The 18,033-nt window shown below is 52.1% G+C and overlaps 6 protein-coding genes across 6 annotated transcripts; 2 read left to right on the top strand and 4 right to left on the bottom strand.

Moving 5' to 3' along the window:
* Positions 1-151: 151 nt before the first annotated feature.
* Positions 152-1,546, bottom strand: P174DRAFT_441594 (histidine phosphatase family protein). Its single transcript, XM_024827358.1, has 4 exons — positions 1,309-1,546; positions 1,110-1,243; positions 1,035-1,059; positions 152-949 (listed from the first exon to the last, which is right to left on the bottom strand). The coding sequence occupies exons 1-4, from the start codon at positions 1,438-1,440 to the stop codon at positions 212-214; spliced, it is 1,029 nt and encodes a 342-aa protein (XP_024682907.1). The 5' UTR covers positions 1,441-1,546; the 3' UTR covers positions 152-211.
* Positions 1,547-2,099: 553 nt separating this feature from the next.
* Positions 2,100-4,249, bottom strand: P174DRAFT_420861 (putative homeobox transcription factor; the record flags this gene model as incomplete). The annotated part of the gene is made up of 3 exons (XM_024824907.1): positions 2,100-2,652; positions 2,706-3,865; positions 3,920-4,249. 3 exons carry the CDS (start codon positions 4,247-4,249, stop codon positions 2,100-2,102), a joined length of 2,043 nt encoding a protein of 680 aa, XP_024682908.1.
* Positions 4,250-10,551: 6,302 nt separating this feature from the next.
* Positions 10,552-11,687, bottom strand: P174DRAFT_441599 (HAD family hydrolase). The gene is made up of 4 exons (XM_024827359.1): positions 11,497-11,687; positions 11,419-11,440; positions 11,260-11,369; positions 10,552-11,190 (listed from the first exon to the last, which is right to left on the bottom strand). Exons 1-4 carry the CDS (start codon positions 11,594-11,596, stop codon positions 10,709-10,711), a joined length of 714 nt encoding a protein of 237 aa, XP_024682909.1. The 5' UTR covers positions 11,597-11,687; the 3' UTR covers positions 10,552-10,708.
* A 220-nt stretch (positions 11,688-11,907) lies between these two features.
* P174DRAFT_389496 (putative GTP binding protein) lies at positions 11,908-13,889 on the top strand. The gene is made up of 3 exons (XM_024823450.1): positions 11,908-11,997; positions 12,052-12,146; positions 12,204-13,889. Exons 1-3 carry the CDS (start codon positions 11,979-11,981, stop codon positions 13,734-13,736), a joined length of 1,647 nt encoding a protein of 548 aa, XP_024682910.1. The 5' UTR covers positions 11,908-11,978; the 3' UTR covers positions 13,737-13,889.
* Positions 13,890-14,228: 339 nt separating this feature from the next.
* cbfA (putative CBF/NF-Y family transcription factor) lies at positions 14,229-15,546 on the top strand. The gene is made up of 4 exons (XM_024827360.1): positions 14,229-14,650; positions 14,715-14,848; positions 14,924-15,086; positions 15,113-15,546. Exons 1-4 carry the CDS (start codon positions 14,510-14,512, stop codon positions 15,479-15,481), a joined length of 807 nt encoding a protein of 268 aa, XP_024682911.1. The 5' UTR covers positions 14,229-14,509; the 3' UTR covers positions 15,482-15,546.
* Positions 15,547-15,589: 43 nt separating this feature from the next.
* P174DRAFT_512488 (putative SIR2 family histone deacetylase (Hst4)) lies at positions 15,590-17,839 on the bottom strand (the record flags this gene model as incomplete). The annotated part of the gene is made up of 3 exons (XM_024831883.1): positions 15,590-17,319; positions 17,393-17,540; positions 17,564-17,839. 3 exons carry the CDS (start codon positions 17,837-17,839, stop codon positions 15,923-15,925), a joined length of 1,821 nt encoding a protein of 606 aa, XP_024682912.1. The 3' UTR covers positions 15,590-15,922.
* Positions 17,840-18,033: the final 194 nt, after the last annotated feature.

The following is an 18,033-nucleotide window of genomic DNA, read 5'->3' on the forward strand; positions in this document are numbered from 1 at the left end:
CCATGCCCACTCTACTCTATGCACTGTGCCTATTGACTTGTCGGTGTCATCTCTCCTTCTGGCATACCGGTCCCTGCGATGATTGTTGTGTCTATAGTCGGGGAACCAATTTGATATTACTACCCCCAAAGCGTGTTTGTAGGAAGAGTGTGTAGCAATTACATTGATTAACATATTACATCTCATCCCTTGTAGTCACCGATCATCACTCCTAATTTAGTTGAAACCCCGTGGCCAAAGGCGTGGTGACCGGCGCCGCAGACGACGCACACACACACGCCGTAACCGACGTAACCGGCGGCGCCGTACAATGCGCCGAAGTAGTCCAGGAGACCGTGGTCGGTTCAGGCGCACACTTATTCGAGGACTTCTTCGCCTTGACCAACACAGGGATCACCGCGCCGGTCTTGAGCGAAAACGCCCGATGCCCAAGCACCCGCAGCAGACTGGCAATCTCGCCCGAGTGCGCCGTCACACTCACAAACAAGGCCTTGGGATCCGTCCGCTCAAACATCTCATCCAGCGCACTCTTACTCCGCACATCCTGCGCCGCGCTCGTCTCGCCCGTAACCCCATTCCACAACTCGTCCTCCTCGCTAAACCCCTCCTCAATCTCCCACCCGGGGAACAACCCCGTAATATAAGACCTACTCCGGCGATGATCACACGTATGCAGACTGATCCCCTCGCGCAGCCCCTCCATAACCAGCGGCCGGAACGCCGCAGCCTCCCCCTTGGGTAAGGCTAGGTCCGAGAACGTGATATTCGCCGTCCGCAGAGCGCGCGTCAGCGGACTGACGAAGTACGCGTCGGGCGTATGCATTCCGTCTCTGGCAATCAGGGAAGCCCAGAAGTCGTGGGCGGTTTGGGCTTGCGCGATTCCGGAGGGGGTGAGGTCTGCGTCGGACCAGGTTACGGTGCCGTTGCCGTCTAGGAGGGACCAGTAGCACTTTTTTTTTTTCGTTAGTTTTTTTTCTGTGGTGTATGCGTATTTGGACGGGGGGATAAGGGGAGGAGGGGAAAGGGACGTATACATTCCAAGCAGGAGTACCATAACGACTCTCGGCGGCATTATGATATCCCTCGCCGTGGCGGCCGAAGAAGAAAACCTTGTATTCTGTCTTATGGGGGCGTGCTTGTTCAGCGAGTGGATGTGGTTGTAGAAGCGTTGCCATTGCGTGAGTTTGGTGTTCTCATTGTCCGTGTCGTAGGTGCGGTCGATCAGGCCGAAGTTGTTGGCTGTCTGTCCGTCAATCTTCAGTTAACTAAGTTCGGGTAAGCTTGAAGAGGGGGGGGGACGAGGCATACGTAGTCAAAAGTTGAGGGGTCGGTGCTGGCCTCGTCTTGGAGGAAATACCCCGGTACCGTGGTGTACTCGTAGTAAGCTGCTTGTGCTGTCGCGGCGAGGCCGAGAGCGACGAGACTAATTGCGCACTTCATCTTGTGATGCACGTTTGCAATTCACGAGCTGATGCTGATGTAGATGCGGATGTACAGACGGTCATCGCCATCTTTATACTCTAGCAATGGCCGACCACAAATATCGTAAACTAGATTGATCAATAATATCGCTATATTGCGAGTTGCGCGGCTTCTATGCCTACTACCTACCACTCCGGCACGTGCGTCGCTAGCCTAGTGGATAAAGGTCGGGGGTTTGGGACGCATTCTCATGTGGATAATACCATTGGTGGTTGGCTATCGTTGTGATTCGACGGTCGGAAAGTCGGAGATTAGTCTAGATATGGAAGGCTACTTTACTTGTATGAACTGTGGCTTGATCAGAGTCCACTCCTTGGACAGTACTGAAGTTGATTGAACGTGAGTAACCTCATCATATTATGTATTAGGGTAAAGATGGTAAGGTAGAAGTCATATCCTCCAAGTATGTATAACCAGTCGCTTCAAACAGATGCAATCCAAACGTATCGACAGAAAAGGCGAGCCCTAAGCTCAGCTCGATAGACAAATGAAGTGAAGAGCCCAAGACACCAGCAGTATAATGCAGAAATGCTCCGAGTATAAACAACAGGCCCCAGGTATGTATAAAGCTCCATGTGGATATCAATATTGAAACAGGAAATTCAGAAGATGGTCGCTCAGTTCTGAAAATTGTGTGGCGTAGAATTGGCGGCGAATGTGTAGGCCTTGGGTTTGTGCGATGGAAGCTGCTGAGCAACAAATCGGTGGATCTCTTGCTGTTCAGGGAACTCTTGAATCTGAAACTCAGTGGGCCTCGCATCCTCGGCCGGCGCTCCTGTCGACATGTGCATGTCGATATTTTTGGACGAGAACATGCCCACATCTGCAGTTGCACTAGTCGGATCGACAGCCTGCTCGTAAGTCACAGATGGCATCTCCATCTGGCAGCGGGCGGCGAACGATTGTTCCGACGGAGCCATTGATGTAGTGTCAGCCCAGCTCCGCCCCGTCAAAGGGGCCCCGTCACAAGAGGAATAGTCGGGAAAGGTCGTGTAGTGGGCAGGGGCGGACATTGGCGGAGCGACGCCATGGTAGGAATACGACGACATCATGTCTACTGCCAGAGGAGTAGCCGGAGGAGACGCGATGTTGATCTGCATGGGCTGAGTCGTGGGGAACAGGTGGCTGGTCGGTTGCGCCGACAGGCAGTACCCCCGTCCGACGGAGTGGCTGGAAGCAAGTGGTGAAGATCCTCCGGAGTCAGCGGCGTTGGTGGAGCCAACCCACCGTTTGTGACAGTAGGTTGCAGCATGCCTGACATCTCGGCCTTGCTATTCAAAGTGCCCGCCTCGGCAAAGGTTGCCAGGTTGAAAGGCGACCGCTGAGCGGCCGACGCCTTTCTGACGCCAGCGTACCGCGAGCCGAGACACTGTGCGGATTTGGACTGTCTCACCGCGTGACCAACGCCGTTCGGCAGGCGCATGGTCGGTGACATGGCAGACGACCCGGCCAGCATCGAGCTAGACCGCGATGTGCCAATGGCCGCCGGCCTTGGTCGTTTTCTCCGCGCAGCAAGGTCGAGCTCCTTTCCAGCGTCTTTCCATGAAGACCGGCCAGTCAGCTGCGACAAGCCATGAGGCGAGCCACTAGTGTCGATTCCAATGCCCTGCAAGGTGCTGGCGAGGTCTTCGGACGAGCCTGGCCTTGACAGCTCCGGCTTGACCGTGTAATGGATGGTTCCGTATGACGAGGAACCAACATCCATGGATGCACGGTGGCTGGGCAGCGATTCGGCCGACATCGCCAATTGGCTCGCCCACTCTTCACCTTGACTGACATGCTGCAGCGAACTTTCCGTCTGGGGAAATGAAGGTGTGGCCAAGCCAGTATATCCGAAAGGCTCCTGAGCGTTCTGAGAGGTCCAGGAAGCTGAAGAATCTTTGCCACTCTCCCATGCTGAGAAAGGGGTGTTGATAGCACTGTGTGCGCTTTCCGAGTCATCATGGTCATTGGCCCGAGCGCTCAGGGGGAACGGCGTGGGGGAGACAGATCCTCCAACACTGTTGTCGTCATTTCGATCCTGCTCGCACTCGCTGCCGTAGTGCTCACGAGCCGCCACGGCAGCGTTGAGAGCTCTCTGCAACGAGGCGAAAGTGGCCTCTCGAGCCGACTCACTCCTTGTCTTCTGATGCTTCGATCGAGATGAAGTAGAGGTCTTCTTTTGTTCGCCTGACACGTCCGACTCCGATTTCTTGGTATCGTTAGCTTTATCGGTCTCCTCCTTTGGCGTCTTATCGCTTTGGTTTGAGTCAGACGTGTCGTCCGCGCTGTCGGCCTTATTCCGAACAGCTTCCTCGGCCTCTGCTTTGGCCTTTTGCATTCTCTCAAACTCCTCCTGTCTCTTTTGCTGCTTTGCCTTTGCTCGTCGGTTTTGGAACCAATTCTGTTCGGAGTCAGCGCATGTCACATATTGCATTCTTCTTGAGTGACAACTAACAGCAACTCGAGGCAAGCTCAGATTTGTCTGAGCGGCCAATTGACGCTTCACATTGCTGCTGGGCTTGGGGTGAGCCTGAAATTGAGCCTCGAGCGTCTCCACTTGTTCTTTGGTCAACCTCGGACGGGACAGATTCTCCGCGTATTCTTCGTAGTCCATGATCGGTTGATGGTAGTAGTCAACCATCTCGTATGGTGGGTGAGGGTATAGGTAGCCATCCATGGGGTGCACCATGGCATGGTGTGCCATGGCAGGGTCGTAGGCTATGGATTGATCGAATTGAACTGCACTATGACCGCCGAAGGCGTATGGGTGGTGTAGGTAGTTCATGTCGGAGGTATTGGTGAAAGTTAGGATGCTCGAATAGGGGAGGTGTCAATGGTCTGATAGGGGTCGACGGTAGAGAAGTGATGGCTGCAAGACCGGAGTAAATCTTCAATTCATCGAAGTGGGAACAGATGTCAAGGATTGCTGCATGTACAGGACTGATGCAACCTGGAGAGTGTCGTGGACGAAGAGAGTGACTGATAGCTGGTGGTGGGTGTGGTACTTGTACTAGTATATGTATGGACAGTGGAACTCCACGGATGCGAGAGGGAAGATAAATGAATGACAGTATGTATAGTTGGCAGCCGGAAGGCAGGTGATATAATAGACAATGCACAGAAAAGGAAAAAGAAGGGAACGACAGAGAGCTGAATGAGTGACTGTATTAGCTAAAAGGGAAATAGGAAAAAGAAAACAAAAAGAAGGTCCTGAAATGGAAAGGGGAGAGACTCAGAAAGACAGAGAGGAGACAAAACGGAAAAAGGGACGGCGGAGAAGAAGGATTGACAGCCAAATGAGTATAGACAGATGGACAGATGAGATGAGGTTAACCTCAACTGAGGAACATAAATTATTTTTGGGGGGAAAAAGGGAAAAGGATGCAGAGTGGAGTTGGGACTTGATGGACTGACGCAGAGGAGAGCAGGAGGTGTGGAGGGAAGTGATGTGATTGGATGGTGGCCTGCCCGGAACTGCGAGGTTTCGGCCGCTGGATTGAGTTGGTCTGGTACCAGTGCCGTATTTACCGCCTGCTTGGGTGATCGGGGAACTTTTTACGCCTCCCGCTTGGTCCATCAATACGCAGAGGTAAGGTACTCTCCCTGTCACCTTACTTGGTTATGGTATTGTTAGGAGGTTCGTATCCTCATATTTCAAGATTACTGACACACAATAGGCGTCCTAATCTACAGGCTCCTTTTTCTGACCAAAATCCTATCATCTTTATCTCATTTATCCGAGTCACTGAAGGTCTGACCTATGTAGCGGAGAAGTACACAGATTACCTGATTAGGTACCATGTATTTTTCTGTCCGAACGTAGATTAGCGGGGACCTGTAGATCGTACTGGTACCATGGACGGTATCGTATCAGGTACCGTACAACGTCATAACAGTCGAGCCGCCGAAGTCTACTGATGCTTCCTCCCGTGCGGTTCAAGGGGGTGGCGGCCTGGGCGCAATCAATCCGTACGCAGTACCTATCTTGGGGTTCGGGCAGGAGACTTTCAAAAAGACTACTGTACCTGGCTAAAATGAGTAAGATACAAACAATTCAAGGAAAAGTTAAAACTGAGAAAATCTGGTAGAATCTGGGGACTCTCCATCTTCCGACCAATTCCATATGCACTGTGGATCGTAGTGTGCTAGTTGGGCAGTCCTTCTGTCTTGCTTTTTCTGGTGTGCATTGTGATAAGATGGGATCAGAGAAGGTAGAGCAGATCCAAGTTAGCCTTGAGATCATCACACTGCTTGTTGCCACTGGCCAGTCATGTACATTGTCCATGCTGCAGAAGCACAATCATCCCAGTAGAATGCAAAGTAGCATGAGGTTTCACAGCTCGGCCGTTGGTTAGCAGTTATCCCACAGCGCTCTAACAGCGTGATTTGCATGCTTCCGGCAGAACTGAACCACAGCTTTTCTCCAGTCCTCCCCGAAAGCAACCCATTGTCCATTAGCACTGATCAGCCCCTACTTCAGCAGCACAACTTTATTGCGTAAATCTCTGATAGCATGTTGAAACAATGTGTCGCTTTGAAACCGCCTCAGCGGGGAAGTCTATTTTTGCACACTCTGCGATGACAAATTGTACGTACAATAGTCTGTATCTCGAGGTCGAACGAGAATATGCCATTGTATCCAGCACTCTGAGGGATCCCCATGAGCCAGGGCCCTACGGCTTACCCTGATGATTCCCATTATACTTCGTCAGTTCCTGCATTAGCGCCATTGAAGCCCGATTTAGCTTTTAGGGAGTCCCAGGGGTGTGCTTATCCAGGGAACTAAGCACCTAGGGTAACGCCCATATGGCTCTCAACGAATATTCCTACTTGAAGTCATGACGATCATGCTCGTGGCAAGTTGCAACATTAGCATGACAAATACCGTGTCCAGTACTCTACATAAGCATTTGGAGATGCTATCATATTCATAGATGGGATTTGCGTCCAAGCCTCCACTGATGGGAAACCACCACCGTCACCACGTCTTCAGAATTGCTGTTGCCTGTTTGTCTTAGGTGGGCGTGGTGTCTTGCTGGACTGATGACAACCTCTCATTGGACGATCTGTCCATGTTAGAGAGCCCTGTGATCAAGCTCTGTGGATTCTGATGGGCTCAGTCCTCACACTTGGGATGTACATATTCTGGATCTGGTTAGCACTTGCGGACCGTCGCCCCCACCAGCAGGCCCCATCTTGGGATTGCCCAAAGTTTCATTCTCCTCCGGAGGTATTGTTGTTACTGTATGGTAAGTTATTAGGGCGTCCATCTCCAGGCTGTCCTGGCTCCCGAAACCCTTCGGGACCTGGGTTATCTCACCTTGTTTGGAAAGGCCTTCTTGACTGTATTAAGCATGAGACGAAGCTATGACTCGATTTACTAGTCCTTACCTTACGTCTTTCTCACATGGTTTACGGGCCATGCGGAGGAGATCATCGGACAGCCCAATCTTCCGGCCAAATGGAAGAACAGTCTGTGCCTATTTTTCCAGAAGGGATCTTTGTTACTGTACTTTCTACTTCGTATTTCTTCGACGACAGGTCTTGCACACTCTTGAGCCCAACGCAAGAGTGCTGGCTGTGATTAGTAAGGTAGTGCTGCTGTTCTGAACCTTCTTTTGCAGTACCACCCAAGCAGTCGACGCAGGTTTCGGCGCTCTGAGCTTTTGGCGCTTCTGTCATGCCTTTGCATGTGGTTGCTAATCCTTTCGTAAGCATATTATTCTTATTCTGCCTCAAGTCGAAGAGCGAGCTCCATCCTGCAAGCCGACAACAGACTATGAGCCGCTGAAAGGGCTGAAAGGCGAGTCAGCTAGGACCCACTAATCTGGCTAACATCAATAGTCGACAGATCCCGACGATCAGTGCCCGGGATCTGTACACCAGCTCTCGTCCGCTATTCCCCTTTGCTCCAATGCTCGCATTTGCACATGCAGCGCCCAAGATTGTTGTCTCGTACCTAATGCTGGGCCGATCAGGCTTTCATTTGCTGTTTCCCGGGTTCCTGGTTCTGTGGCTATTGTCAATGCGGTGGTTGTCCATATCTCAACTCCCCGCGACTCATGATGCAGTCTGAAGTGCCCTGCTTGAAGTCACGAGGTAGCTATTCTAAAGAGCTCCCCCCATGCAGCTGTAAGAGTCTAAAAAGGTGAAACCAGATCCTCAAGCCCGAGTCCATGTTAGAGCATGCTAGGGGGCGTGCTTTACGCGATGTATCATATGTATCCTCATTCGTCTACCACGCTTTGTCTGTTGTGCTGGACTGCTGGTTTTCAATGCCAAAAGAGTACTCGGTCCTCTCACCAATAGGTGAGGGTTTGAGCTTCTGACAGCCGTTTCAGTTACGCTGCTGGTGATTATCCGTTGACAGAGTTAGAACATGGAGTGCGTAATTCTGGCACCCATCCCAGAATTTCGAGTCCCTTTCACTGAGACAATCGCCTCGTTCTCGGCTTTTAGTGCCACTTTCGGAGCTTGCATCATGCAGTTAATCCAGAAGTCAGCAATTGCGATAGACAGTCTCAGGTGGGCTTCGAACGAATTACAGCCAACCCAGATGGCGTTCACGTGTACTCTGTGTGAATATGCAGAGGTAGGACATCTTATATCCTTAGTGTAGACTGGAAAGACAGCAGAGGATCCTCGGTAAGAAGAAATACGGCACCTTTTGGGCTAATCAGCAGCGAATTGTTGATCACCACAACCTGTTTTCCAAAAATTAAGTTATGCGCTTGTCGAAAATGGTCAAACGAGGATCACAGGGCAGGCATTGACTCTTGGAGTCCTCGTTTGATCCGCAGGCAGGTCTGATGCAATCGCACAGACTGCGTTCAAGAACATCTCTCAGGCCTTGATTGGACCTGAAGGAAGCCGTTGTCACCCGAGAGAGGGATTTGAAATATTGAGAACTTGACTAGCACCACCGGACAATGGGGGAGAATATTTTCCGAGTCGATCATAAGGTGATCACTGATCAGCGGTTGCTCACGGTCCATCAAGGTGAGGCTTTCCTGAAGTTCACACAGATCCTCTTCGATGGCTAGGACCAAATCGGTAAGAGCAGGGCCTGGGGACGGGGTTCAGGAACTCCAGGTGATCAGCAATCGCATCACAGCACTATCATATCCCTGTCCTGGCATAAGGTTGACTTGGCACTGGGGATCCTCCTGTATCTAAAGGGCGAGTCACGGACTCACAGTTTAGAGACTCCACCCCCCTTAAGCCAGTGACTCGATCACTCACTCCGTACTGTCATGACGATCCCAGGATTCCCATGCATCGGGCTCCATTCTGTAACTCCGTATTACAGCGACCTCGTTTTTCTGTAATTACGGTCATGATGCGCCAGCTGGAGCTTCCTTGGAAGTTAACAATACCAGGGTACATGCGGAGGTACCTGAGGTAAAAGTCCTGTATCACCCACGAAAGTACTCGACTAGTCCTATCCAGTACTCACTTTGCCGATCATTCCTTCTCATTCAGCTCTGACTTGCAGCGCCACAAAAACATTCAACTACTCTGTGGCGGTGACTCCGGTATCAGCCACGCTCGGGATCTTGCTCGGTTCTAGCCCAAGGACCTCATTTATATTGACAGCAATTTGTCATTCAGCACAATAGTACGGCTTGTGATGGCGAAAAAAGGTCCGATACCTTCAGTCAGGGGGACCCGCTACTGGCCTCCGCCTGATGGCGCGTACTTTTTGTTCTCGAGAAGATCAATAGATGCTTCAATGTTGTCGAAACGGCTACCATGCGCCCGTTGAGCATTGGTGCCATACTAGAAGCACGTTTACCAGAACGGACAATGCACCACAATTGTGCTTCTCAGCCGAACACTTCTACCTGCAACTCACATCTCCAGGAGCTGCGGTTTGAAACTCAATCCGTCTTGCTCTTAGCGCAACTGCCACAGCTGCCAGTTGTTCAAACCTCAAGCCGTCTCAGCATGATACATTCATAATCAGAACGAACAAGGAAAGTGGAAGCAAGAGGTATCCACAATCTCAGAGCCTGGAAAGACCTTCCTACCCCTTGCATGCCATATCAGACCCAGTTTCTGAGTTAAAACGCCACTTTTCGATCTCTCGTTGCGGAAGAAACGGGTGAAATGATACATATCAGAATTCTGACACTAGGACGGCCAAGACCGATCGACTCCCCAGTTTCCAGAACTCGATTGCCTCCTTCTATCGACTCCTTTACTGCAGTCCGCTCGTGTGGAAACTATTTCGAACGGCAAAAGAAGCTACAACAAGCCACAGACAAGCCTAGATGCGGGATCTAACTTGGATTTTGATCCATCTGCATGCTGCAACCCCGTTCATGCAATGAGCTGTCGCTCGCAGCCCGTCCTGTCTTCTCCATGAGCTCTTCTTGGGCTTCAGGGTGTCGGTGAGCATGCCGATGAATGCTGTACATACCTGCAGCTGCAAGCTTACTCTGGCAGAGCTCCAGCTTCATGCCTCTGTTATCTAGATAGGCGCTAGCGCTGTCTGTTCTAGTTATCTTATGGAAGTGAGCAGTTTCCATCTGCTCGCTTGAGACATATCAGACCGAGAGCATGATCGTGAAGCGGTGAAGAGTCTGCCATCGCGGTGAGCGTCCTCTCAGCAGAGGTGAATCTAACACTATGAGCAATACTACTGTACTTGGTCCGAGAATCGTCCGACAGACCCCATAACGCAAGGTCTTCACCGCCAGGAGTTGGTGGGTTTATAGTGGATCTCAAGCTGATCAGAGTGTTAGGAAGGGGTTCAGGGCTCTTTTCTACCGGATTTTTGTGTTTGTTTCTCGGCCAACAGCCAATATAGGCTCATACGGTGTAAACCGATCCCAGATCGGTCCGTTCGGCTAGGTACTCGGTGGATGATCTCCGAGAGTAGAGTTTCAAGGTTCAAATGGTTTGGCTTCACTAGAACCGTTCATCAAGGATGATGAATTTGTCATTGGGGCTTCTTTGGCTGATTCACGAATGGCACAGCATCTCTGCTTAGTGCGATGCAAGGCATGGGTTCTGGCACAATAAGTTAGTACCTACCTGTCATATTAGTCAGACACTTAAAGCTGGCGGCAAAGATATTTTCATCCCAAGTGGTGAATATTTGTAAGTACCGTACTATCTTTCTATAGTATTTACTCTCTAAACCATTCTATATACAAAGCAGAAAAAGATTGACAAAAGACTAGACCATTGACCCCTCTATTGGACTCCCTGCGAGGTCTTTGCCCCTCCTGTTCACCCTTTATTGGAACGCATTCCTGATTTCCAACTGGAGCTTCCCGTCCTCGACACCCTTCACTGAAATGCTCCTCAAGTCCTCCACAATCCAATCCGCCCCGGCCTCCCGACACTGCTCGAGAGTGTGCGTCGTCGTCAGCGCAATCACCTTGAATCCGGCGGCCTTGCCCGCCCGGATACCCGAGGGCGCGTCTTCCAGCACCACCAGGGACGAGGAGTGCTCCAGGTCCAGCCGTGACCGGCCAAGCAGGTAGCACCGGGGATCGGGTTTGCCCAGCTCGACGTCCTCCGCGACGACCAGCACCTTGGGATGTGTGAGGTTGAGGACACCCAGCCAGCCGTCGACGAGAGCGCGTGTACCGGACGTCACCACGCCCCAGCGCGCACCCGACTCGTCCAGCGCGTTGAGGAAGGTTCTGGCGCCGGGGATCTCGACGGCGTCGGAGCCGTATTCTTTGGGGATGCGGCCCTCAATGTAGCTGACGTCTGTTGGTCCAGGCTGTCAGCCTGGGTGCCGGGTCGATGGTTGGTAGAAAACCTAGGGCGAGTACTTACATTCCCAGTTGGCCTTGGAGGGGTCATACAGCTTGATGACATCGATACTTCTTCGGCCGTGGGATGTAGCGAGGATGGCCTTGGGGTCTACGCCTAGCTCGGCGCCGATTCTGACCGTACTTAGATACAGGGTCGTAGGTAGTTGTTTATCTGACTTACTTGTGCCAGTGCTTGACGATCGCTGTTCGCGGATATGTCGTTAGAGAGATACCGCAACATAATCTGTGATGAACTAACCATCCGTCGAGTCAACTATTGTTCCATCGAAATCGGACAAGAGTCCATCGAAAGTGTGGACTTGTGGAGGGGCAGAAAATGAGCCTTCGGAATGGGCCATGATGAGCTGGGAGTTGGTAGATAACACTTGAGAGAAAGTGATAATAAATTAGAGGCGCTCGCAATGCGTCAATTGTAAGCAACTGTCCAATCTATAACGAAAGACTATACAACACAACGAAGTCGGGAAGATTCTGTACAAATGATAGCACCTCTATGGAGGAGGATATCTATATCGACTCCAAACCCCGCCAACCCGGTGTTTTCCAGGGCCGCGGACCGGCACAAGAGATAGTCCGGTTATCTTAGCGCGGTGAAATCTTGGCGTCGCCCAAGTTTGCAAAAAAATATCTGAAGAGGATCTGGGCCGCTTATCTGGAGAACTTTTGTCTTCCTCTTTGCTGAGTGTATTTTCAGACGGGCTGTGTCTGTAGTCTGTCAAGATGGTCAAGAATAACTTCGGTATGATTTCAATTCATGAAATTAATGGATATGGTCGCTGACTGCCGAGTACAGGCAAGAATTCGAAGCGGAAGCCCGTCCGCCTACGACACAAGATTGAGAAAGCTGCGGCGGCGAAGCAACGGAAGGCGAGAAAGCTTGCGAAGCAGGTAATTGCTTCTTGTAGTCCGCGACATTGATGAAGGAGACTGACGTCTTTTTGATAGAACCCCGAATGGCGCTCCAAGGTCAAGAAGGATCCCGGTATCCCCAATCTGTTCCCATTCAAGGACAAGATTCTTCATGAGATCGAGGAAAAGAAAAGACTGAAGGCGGAGGAGCAACAGCGTCTCAAGGAGGAAGCACGTGCTCGACGAATGGCCGAGAAAGAGCAGTCACAGGATGGAGAATCTGTCCCCAACGCTATGATCGACGATGATGAGATTGATGAGGACATGGATGAGGATGATCTTGACTCGTCAAATCCCATGGCTGCTCTGCTTGCCTCTGCCCGTGCGCGGGCCGCCGAGTATGAGGACGAACACAGTGATGAGAGTGATGAGGATGACGAAATGGACGAGGACGACGAGGATGATGATGATGTGGAAGGCATGGACGAAGACGAGGAAGAAGGCGGCGCTACGCTGGGCGAGAATATCCCCGAGCTTGTCTCACAACCCATCTCGAAAGAAAATTCACGGCGGGCGTTCGACAAGGTGTTCAAGCAGGTCGTTGAGGCTGCGGATGTGATCTTGTACGTGCTCGATGCTCGTGATCCGGAAGGCACCCGGTCGAAGGAGGTCGAGCGTGAAGTGATGGCTGCAGATGGAGGCTCCAAGAGACTGATCTTGATTCTGAACAAGATCGATCTGGTCCCCCCTCCCGTGCTCAAGGGCTGGCTGCTGCACTTGCGACGATCCTTCCCCACGCTGCCGCTCAAGGCGGCCAATGGCTCGGCCAACGCACACACCTTCGACCACAAGCAGCTGACCGTCAAGGGCACCTCGGAGACGCTCTTCCGCGCCCTCAAGTCCTATGCTGCTAACAAGCAGCTGAAGCGGTCGATCTCGGTCGGCATCATCGGTTACCCCAACGTGGGCAAGTCGTCCGTCATCAATGCCCTGACTGCTCGTCTCAACAAAGGGTCGAGCAACGCATGCCCCACTGGCGCCGAGGCCGGCGTGACCACCAGTCTGAGACAGGTGAAGCTGGACAGCAAGCTCAAGCTCATTGATTCGCCCGGTATTGTCTTCCCCAACTCCAGCGATAAGAAGAAGAGCAAGAACAAGAAGGACGAGCATGCTCGCCTGGTTCTGCTCAATGCCGTCCCTCCCAAGCAGATTGAGGACCCCATCCCCGCCGTCAGTCTGCTTCTCAGACGTTTGTCGTCATCCGAGCAGCTCATGTCCAAGATGCTCCAACTCTACAACATCCCGCCGCTCTTCCCCTCGGGTAATGATCAGACCACCGACTTCTTGATCCAGGTCGCTCGCAAACGCGGTCGTCTCGGCAAGGGCGGTGTCCCAAATCTTGAGAGCGCCGCCATGACCGTGATCAACGACTGGAGAGACGGACGCATCCAAGGTTGGGCCACCGCTCCCGTCCTTCCTTCTGTCGTGACGACTGCCCAGGGTGGCTCGACTGCCCCTGTCGAGTCGGGTGTCGACACGAAACAGATTGTCACCGAGTGGGCCGCGGAGTTCAAGATCGAGGGACTCTGGGGTAATGGCGCGGGTGACGACGAGGAGATGGCGGAGTAGCGGCACGACGAGAACGGTCTTTTCTTTCTTCAGTTTATTCAGTTATTCATGGATACCAAAAAGGCGTTGTCCCGGTTCTTGAGTCTTCCTTTGGACAGTACGTTAGATAGATAACAATATCTGGGATTCTACCACATTCATGATCACTTCCGCATCCTGAGCATCCTGCAGTGGCCATCTGTAGACCAGTCCTCTGCATAAATATCTTCCATGTGAGCATCTAGCTCATCCTCGACATTCAGTACTGTAGCAAACCCGTCGAGGTACAACTTCCTCCCAACTCACATAAACGCCCTCGCTCATGCCGTCTTACTTATAAAGCCTTCTACGGGGAAATGCTTGGTGAATTATTTTGATTCGATTCGGGGCAATTTCACGAGGCAGGTGGTCGAGAACTTCATAGTTATGCAATGGTGGATGAGGATTCCACAAAATATATATACCTGCACACTAGTATTCCCTACCAAGTAGTCTTCCAACGAATTTTATAATCACAATATCCCCCTAAATTGTCCAAACCAGATCAAAGCACGCAAAAAGGTACACGCAGTACCCTAGATAGGTACCTTCGTCGACACTAGCCAGCGGTCAACTCAAGTCAGATAAAGCTCGCCACGCGCCAACCCTTCGCCTCCGCGGACTTTTCGTGTCATCCACCTCAAGCTATCAGCCACAGCTCAAGTTGACAACCCACCATCGTCAATCACCAGCAGCACCTCACAGAACCACTCGATGCACTGGTAAACAGCAAGGAAGCAAGCAAGCAAGCAAAAATGCCGACCCGGAAATCCACCGACGTCCCAACCGACACAGACGGCCCCTCGCCGCAACCGCAGACGCAGACCTCCCCAGTCCAGAACGTCCAAGCAACAGAGCAGCAGCTTAAAGCTCGCGCCGAGGGCGTGAGTATCGAGGTAACTTGTGACCAATCCCCCCATTTGCTAAATCTACAGCATGACTGATGATGAGAATGTATAGGACTACCTCCTCCCGCGGTCTCTCACCCTCCGACTAGCGAAAGCAGTCCTACCCCCCAACACAGCCATCCAGAAAGATGCGGTGCTAGCTATCCAGAAGGCTGCGACGGTGTTTGTGTCGTATCTTGCTTCGCAGTACGTCTTCCTTTTCTTTTCTTTCCTGCTCACTGTGGGTGAAGCGGGGTGTGGGTTGATATTGACGAATGTTAGCGCGAACGAGGCGACGCTCAAACGGACGGTTACACCCGCGGATGTCTTCGCCGCGTTATCTGAAATGGAGTTTGAGGCGTTCCAGCCTAGGCTTGAGAAGGAGTTGGAGGCGTTTACGGAGATGAAGGCTGGGAAGCGGAAGGGGAGGAAGTCTGGGTCGGGGGTGGTGATGAGGCTGGGGCTGTGCAGCAAACGCGGGAAGATGATGAGGAGAGCGCGGTGCGTGAGGCGAAGAGGGTGAAGCGGGTTGAGGGGGTGGGACCGTCTAGTGCTCAGGCTGGGGAGGAGGAGGAAGACGACGATGATACACAGGAGGAACAGGAGCAGGCGTTGGAGAATGAGGAGGAAGTTGATGAAGATGAGGAGGACGAGGACGAGGATGAAGACGAGGAGGAGGATGAAGATGAGACACAAGAAGAGGACATTGATCGGGTGGAAGATCTGGATCGCGATTCGCGACCGAGGCGGACGATGGATCCTGATGCTGCGGATGAGACAGAGAGCGAAGACGAGTCGGGGCCTGGGACGCAGCTGCAGAGTGGGCTGGGTTTGGGATAGATACAGGAAATGCTTTGCTTAAGAGGAGACATCAGACTACGCAATGAATACTGATTTGATGAGCACCACGTGTACAGATGAACTCGTGTCATTTGACACGAATTATTGATTCAGTAGCTCATCGGAGCTGTCAAGTGAATAGGAGCAAATATCACCAACGCCGGTGTTCAACAACCGCATATCGCATGCGTCCAGTAAGTATCATGACCCCGTAGAGTGTACAGCAAGAAATATAGGATAATCCAGCCGCGTGACCATCCATCGACTATTCAGCTTCAATGCAAGACCAGCATTGAATTTAAAGTCATCCCCATACCCAACGCCTAATATGCAACATAGTCTATCAATGGTATCCGCGAATAACAACATGAGGATCGGTCGTCCGGTCGTCCTCAGTTTAGAGAATAATAGTACAGAAATGCCAAATGCGAACCGGAAACATCATGGACTTGGCGGATTCAGTAGATCCTTCATTCCCTTCGGAACCGATTTGGGAGAAATCGTGTCAGGGTTGCTCCAGAGGCCACCGCACGGAGAAGTGTTTCCTTTACCGACCAGGTTAGGGAAGAGAGGCCCGTTATTGCGCGCCGCACCAGGCGGAAGTGGGTGCATCGGTTTCGCATCATCCTTCTCCAGTTTGACGGATTTGCCAGCATCGCCAGTCGCTGCCCTCGCGGTTTTGGTGACTTTGCTAAAGGCGGTGATCTTTGCATTGTGCGCAGGCTCGACTTTCTTGCCACGCTTCTTGGGCGCACTCTTTTTCGGTGCGGCTTTCTTGGGTTCGCCGGCTTTCGCCTTGTGGAGCACGTCTTTGAGACTCCGTCCCCGGCTGGCAGGATTACCGAGAGAGCCACCGTTCGATGGGTGCTTGTGTCGCAGTTCTGCTGACTCCTCGTCGTGGCTAGAGGAAGGCGTAAGAATTCCTGTTTGCGTCTTCTGCTTCTTCTTCGGCGTTCGGATGACAATGGATACAGCACCTTGTTCCTTCTTCACCCGCTCGACCTCGGAGGAGTTGCACTCGTCAAACACGTCCTCAGAATCGTCATCCCACCGTTTCAGACCAGCGAGCCGCGCCACTTCTTCACAGTCGCCCTTGACCATCAAATCCCAGCAGTCTTCGAATTCCTTGCCGGCAGGCGGCTCGTTGTTGATCCACATGGTGACGCCGTTGCGACGCGTGCGGATCACGGAACAGAGGCTCTTCACCAGGCGACGTACGCCGGGGATTTTCAGACTGGTGCCGACCACGATCAGGGCGTCTGGCCGTGACCGGATATCTGCGTTCATGACCGAGGTAATTGCCTCTTCGTCCGGGTTGTGCTCGTTGTACAGCACAATCCGCGGTCGCATCTTGCCAATTCCGTGACTGCGCTGTCCGGTCTCGATGCGAAATTGATTATTTTTCGAGCACTCGGGGCATTCAGGAGCGTCAGGCCTGTTGAACATTTCGCGGTCGAAATCGAGAAGATGACGGCACTTTTGGCAGACCATTTTGTCGAGGCTTCCGTGCAATTGGATCGTGCGCGGCCAGGGTGCCTTTACATTCAGAGGAACCTGAGTTGCCAGAGGTGGCATTGATGTCTCAATACCATCGATATTCTGAGTGTACAGTCGTGTGAGCCGGTTCTCCTGCGAAAGACGAGCGAGCATGTGGTGGAACGCGGTCGGGCAGGTCTTGGCCGCCTCTTCCGACAGCGACCGCACCATATCCTGAAAGGAGGCGGTCAAGGACTCATCCTGGTAGACAGCAGCGTCGAACAGAAGCTTGCCGGAAGCTTTGAGGTTGTGTTTCTTCTGGAGGGTTTTGAAGAGGCCATCAGTAGAGCGAAAGTCAGGAACTATAATCATAGATCAGCCAATTAGCGTGTTTGTTCTTCTGTCATCCACCATGAGGCTGAAGGAAGTGCATACTGCCTGCAGACGTGGAGATACCAGCACCCGCGATGACGACAATCTTGCGGTGACGACGAAGAGTTTTGACAAGTAAATCAACCTGCGCCTGCTGTTCCCCAAAACTGAGTCCTGAATTCCTGGACAGATCGAGGTGTTGCGTGGTTCGCTCTTTTGGTGTGGCTACGCGACGCTTCTTTCTGGCGGGGAGAGGCCGTCTTGGCCGCGTGCGGCGCTAGACGACTCGCCCGCGTCTTGAGATGGAGGCGGCGAGGGAATGAAGCTCGGAGGGGATTGAGGGGATGCTGGCGGAGAGCTCAGCTCTGAAAGGTCTGAAAGGTCGGAATCATCCATGAATTTAGGGCTCCACCTTTCGTCTGAGATTGTAGAGGTTTGTGAGGAAGAGGTAGATGATGAGGTGGTTAAGGAGGAAGCGGTGGTGGTTGAAGAGGGTGGAGACGGCGCCATGAGAGCTGTGATGATCCACGTATTTCTTGAGAGAAATACGTAGAGACAGAGGGAGAAAGGGCGATAGGAAGAAAGAAGATCTTTTCACAGGGAAAAGCTAGAAGTTGCCCTGAGATACGATCATGGGAAAGATGGAACACGTAATTGAGGTAAAGTAATCCGGAGAAAAATCAGAATCTCGCCTCAGAAGAGTC

The sequence above is a fragment of the Aspergillus novofumigatus genome, assembly GCF_002847465.1.
Source record: "Aspergillus novofumigatus IBT 16806 chromosome Unknown P174scaffold_4, whole genome shotgun sequence".
Classification (NCBI taxonomy): domain Eukaryota; kingdom Fungi; phylum Ascomycota; class Eurotiomycetes; order Eurotiales; family Aspergillaceae; genus Aspergillus; species Aspergillus novofumigatus.

Excerpts from the sequence above, each read along its gene's own strand:
- P174DRAFT_441594 (XM_024827358.1), bottom strand. The coding sequence starts at position 1,440 with ATGAAGTGCGCAATTAGTCTCGTCGCTCTCGGCCTCGCCGCGACAGCA. Across the intron at positions 1,244-1,308 it reads ACCCCTCAACTTTTGACTAC|ACAGCCAACAACTTCGGCCT; the intron begins GTATGCCTCGTC and ends ATTGACGGACAG. Across the intron at positions 1,060-1,109 it reads CCCATAAGACAGAATACAAG|TCGTTATGGTACTCCTGCTT; the intron begins GTTTTCTTCTTC and ends TGCCGCCGAGAG.
- P174DRAFT_441599 (XM_024827359.1), bottom strand. The coding sequence starts at position 11,596 with ATGGCCCATTCCGAAGGCTCATTTTCTGCCCCTCCACAAGTCCACACT. Across the intron at positions 11,441-11,496 it reads AATAGTTGACTCGACGGATG|CGATCGTCAAGCACTGGCAC; the intron begins GTTAGTTCATCA and ends ATCCGCGAACAG. Across the intron at positions 11,370-11,418 it reads ATCGTCAAGCACTGGCACAA|AATCGGCGCCGAGCTAGGCG; the intron begins GTAAGTCAGATA and ends AAGTACGGTCAG.
- P174DRAFT_389496 (XM_024823450.1), top strand. Across the intron at positions 12,147-12,203 it reads CGAGAAAGCTTGCGAAGCAG|AACCCCGAATGGCGCTCCAA; the intron begins GTAATTGCTTCT and ends TCTTTTTGATAG.
- cbfA (XM_024827360.1), top strand. The coding sequence starts at position 14,510 with ATGCCGACCCGGAAATCCACCGACGTCCCAACCGACACAGACGGCCCC. Across the intron at positions 14,651-14,714 it reads CCGAGGGCGTGAGTATCGAG|GACTACCTCCTCCCGCGGTC; the intron begins GTAACTTGTGAC and ends GAGAATGTATAG. Across the intron at positions 15,087-15,112 it reads GGAGGAAGTCTGGGTCGGGG|CAAACGCGGGAAGATGATGA; the intron begins GTGGTGATGAGG and ends GGGGCTGTGCAG.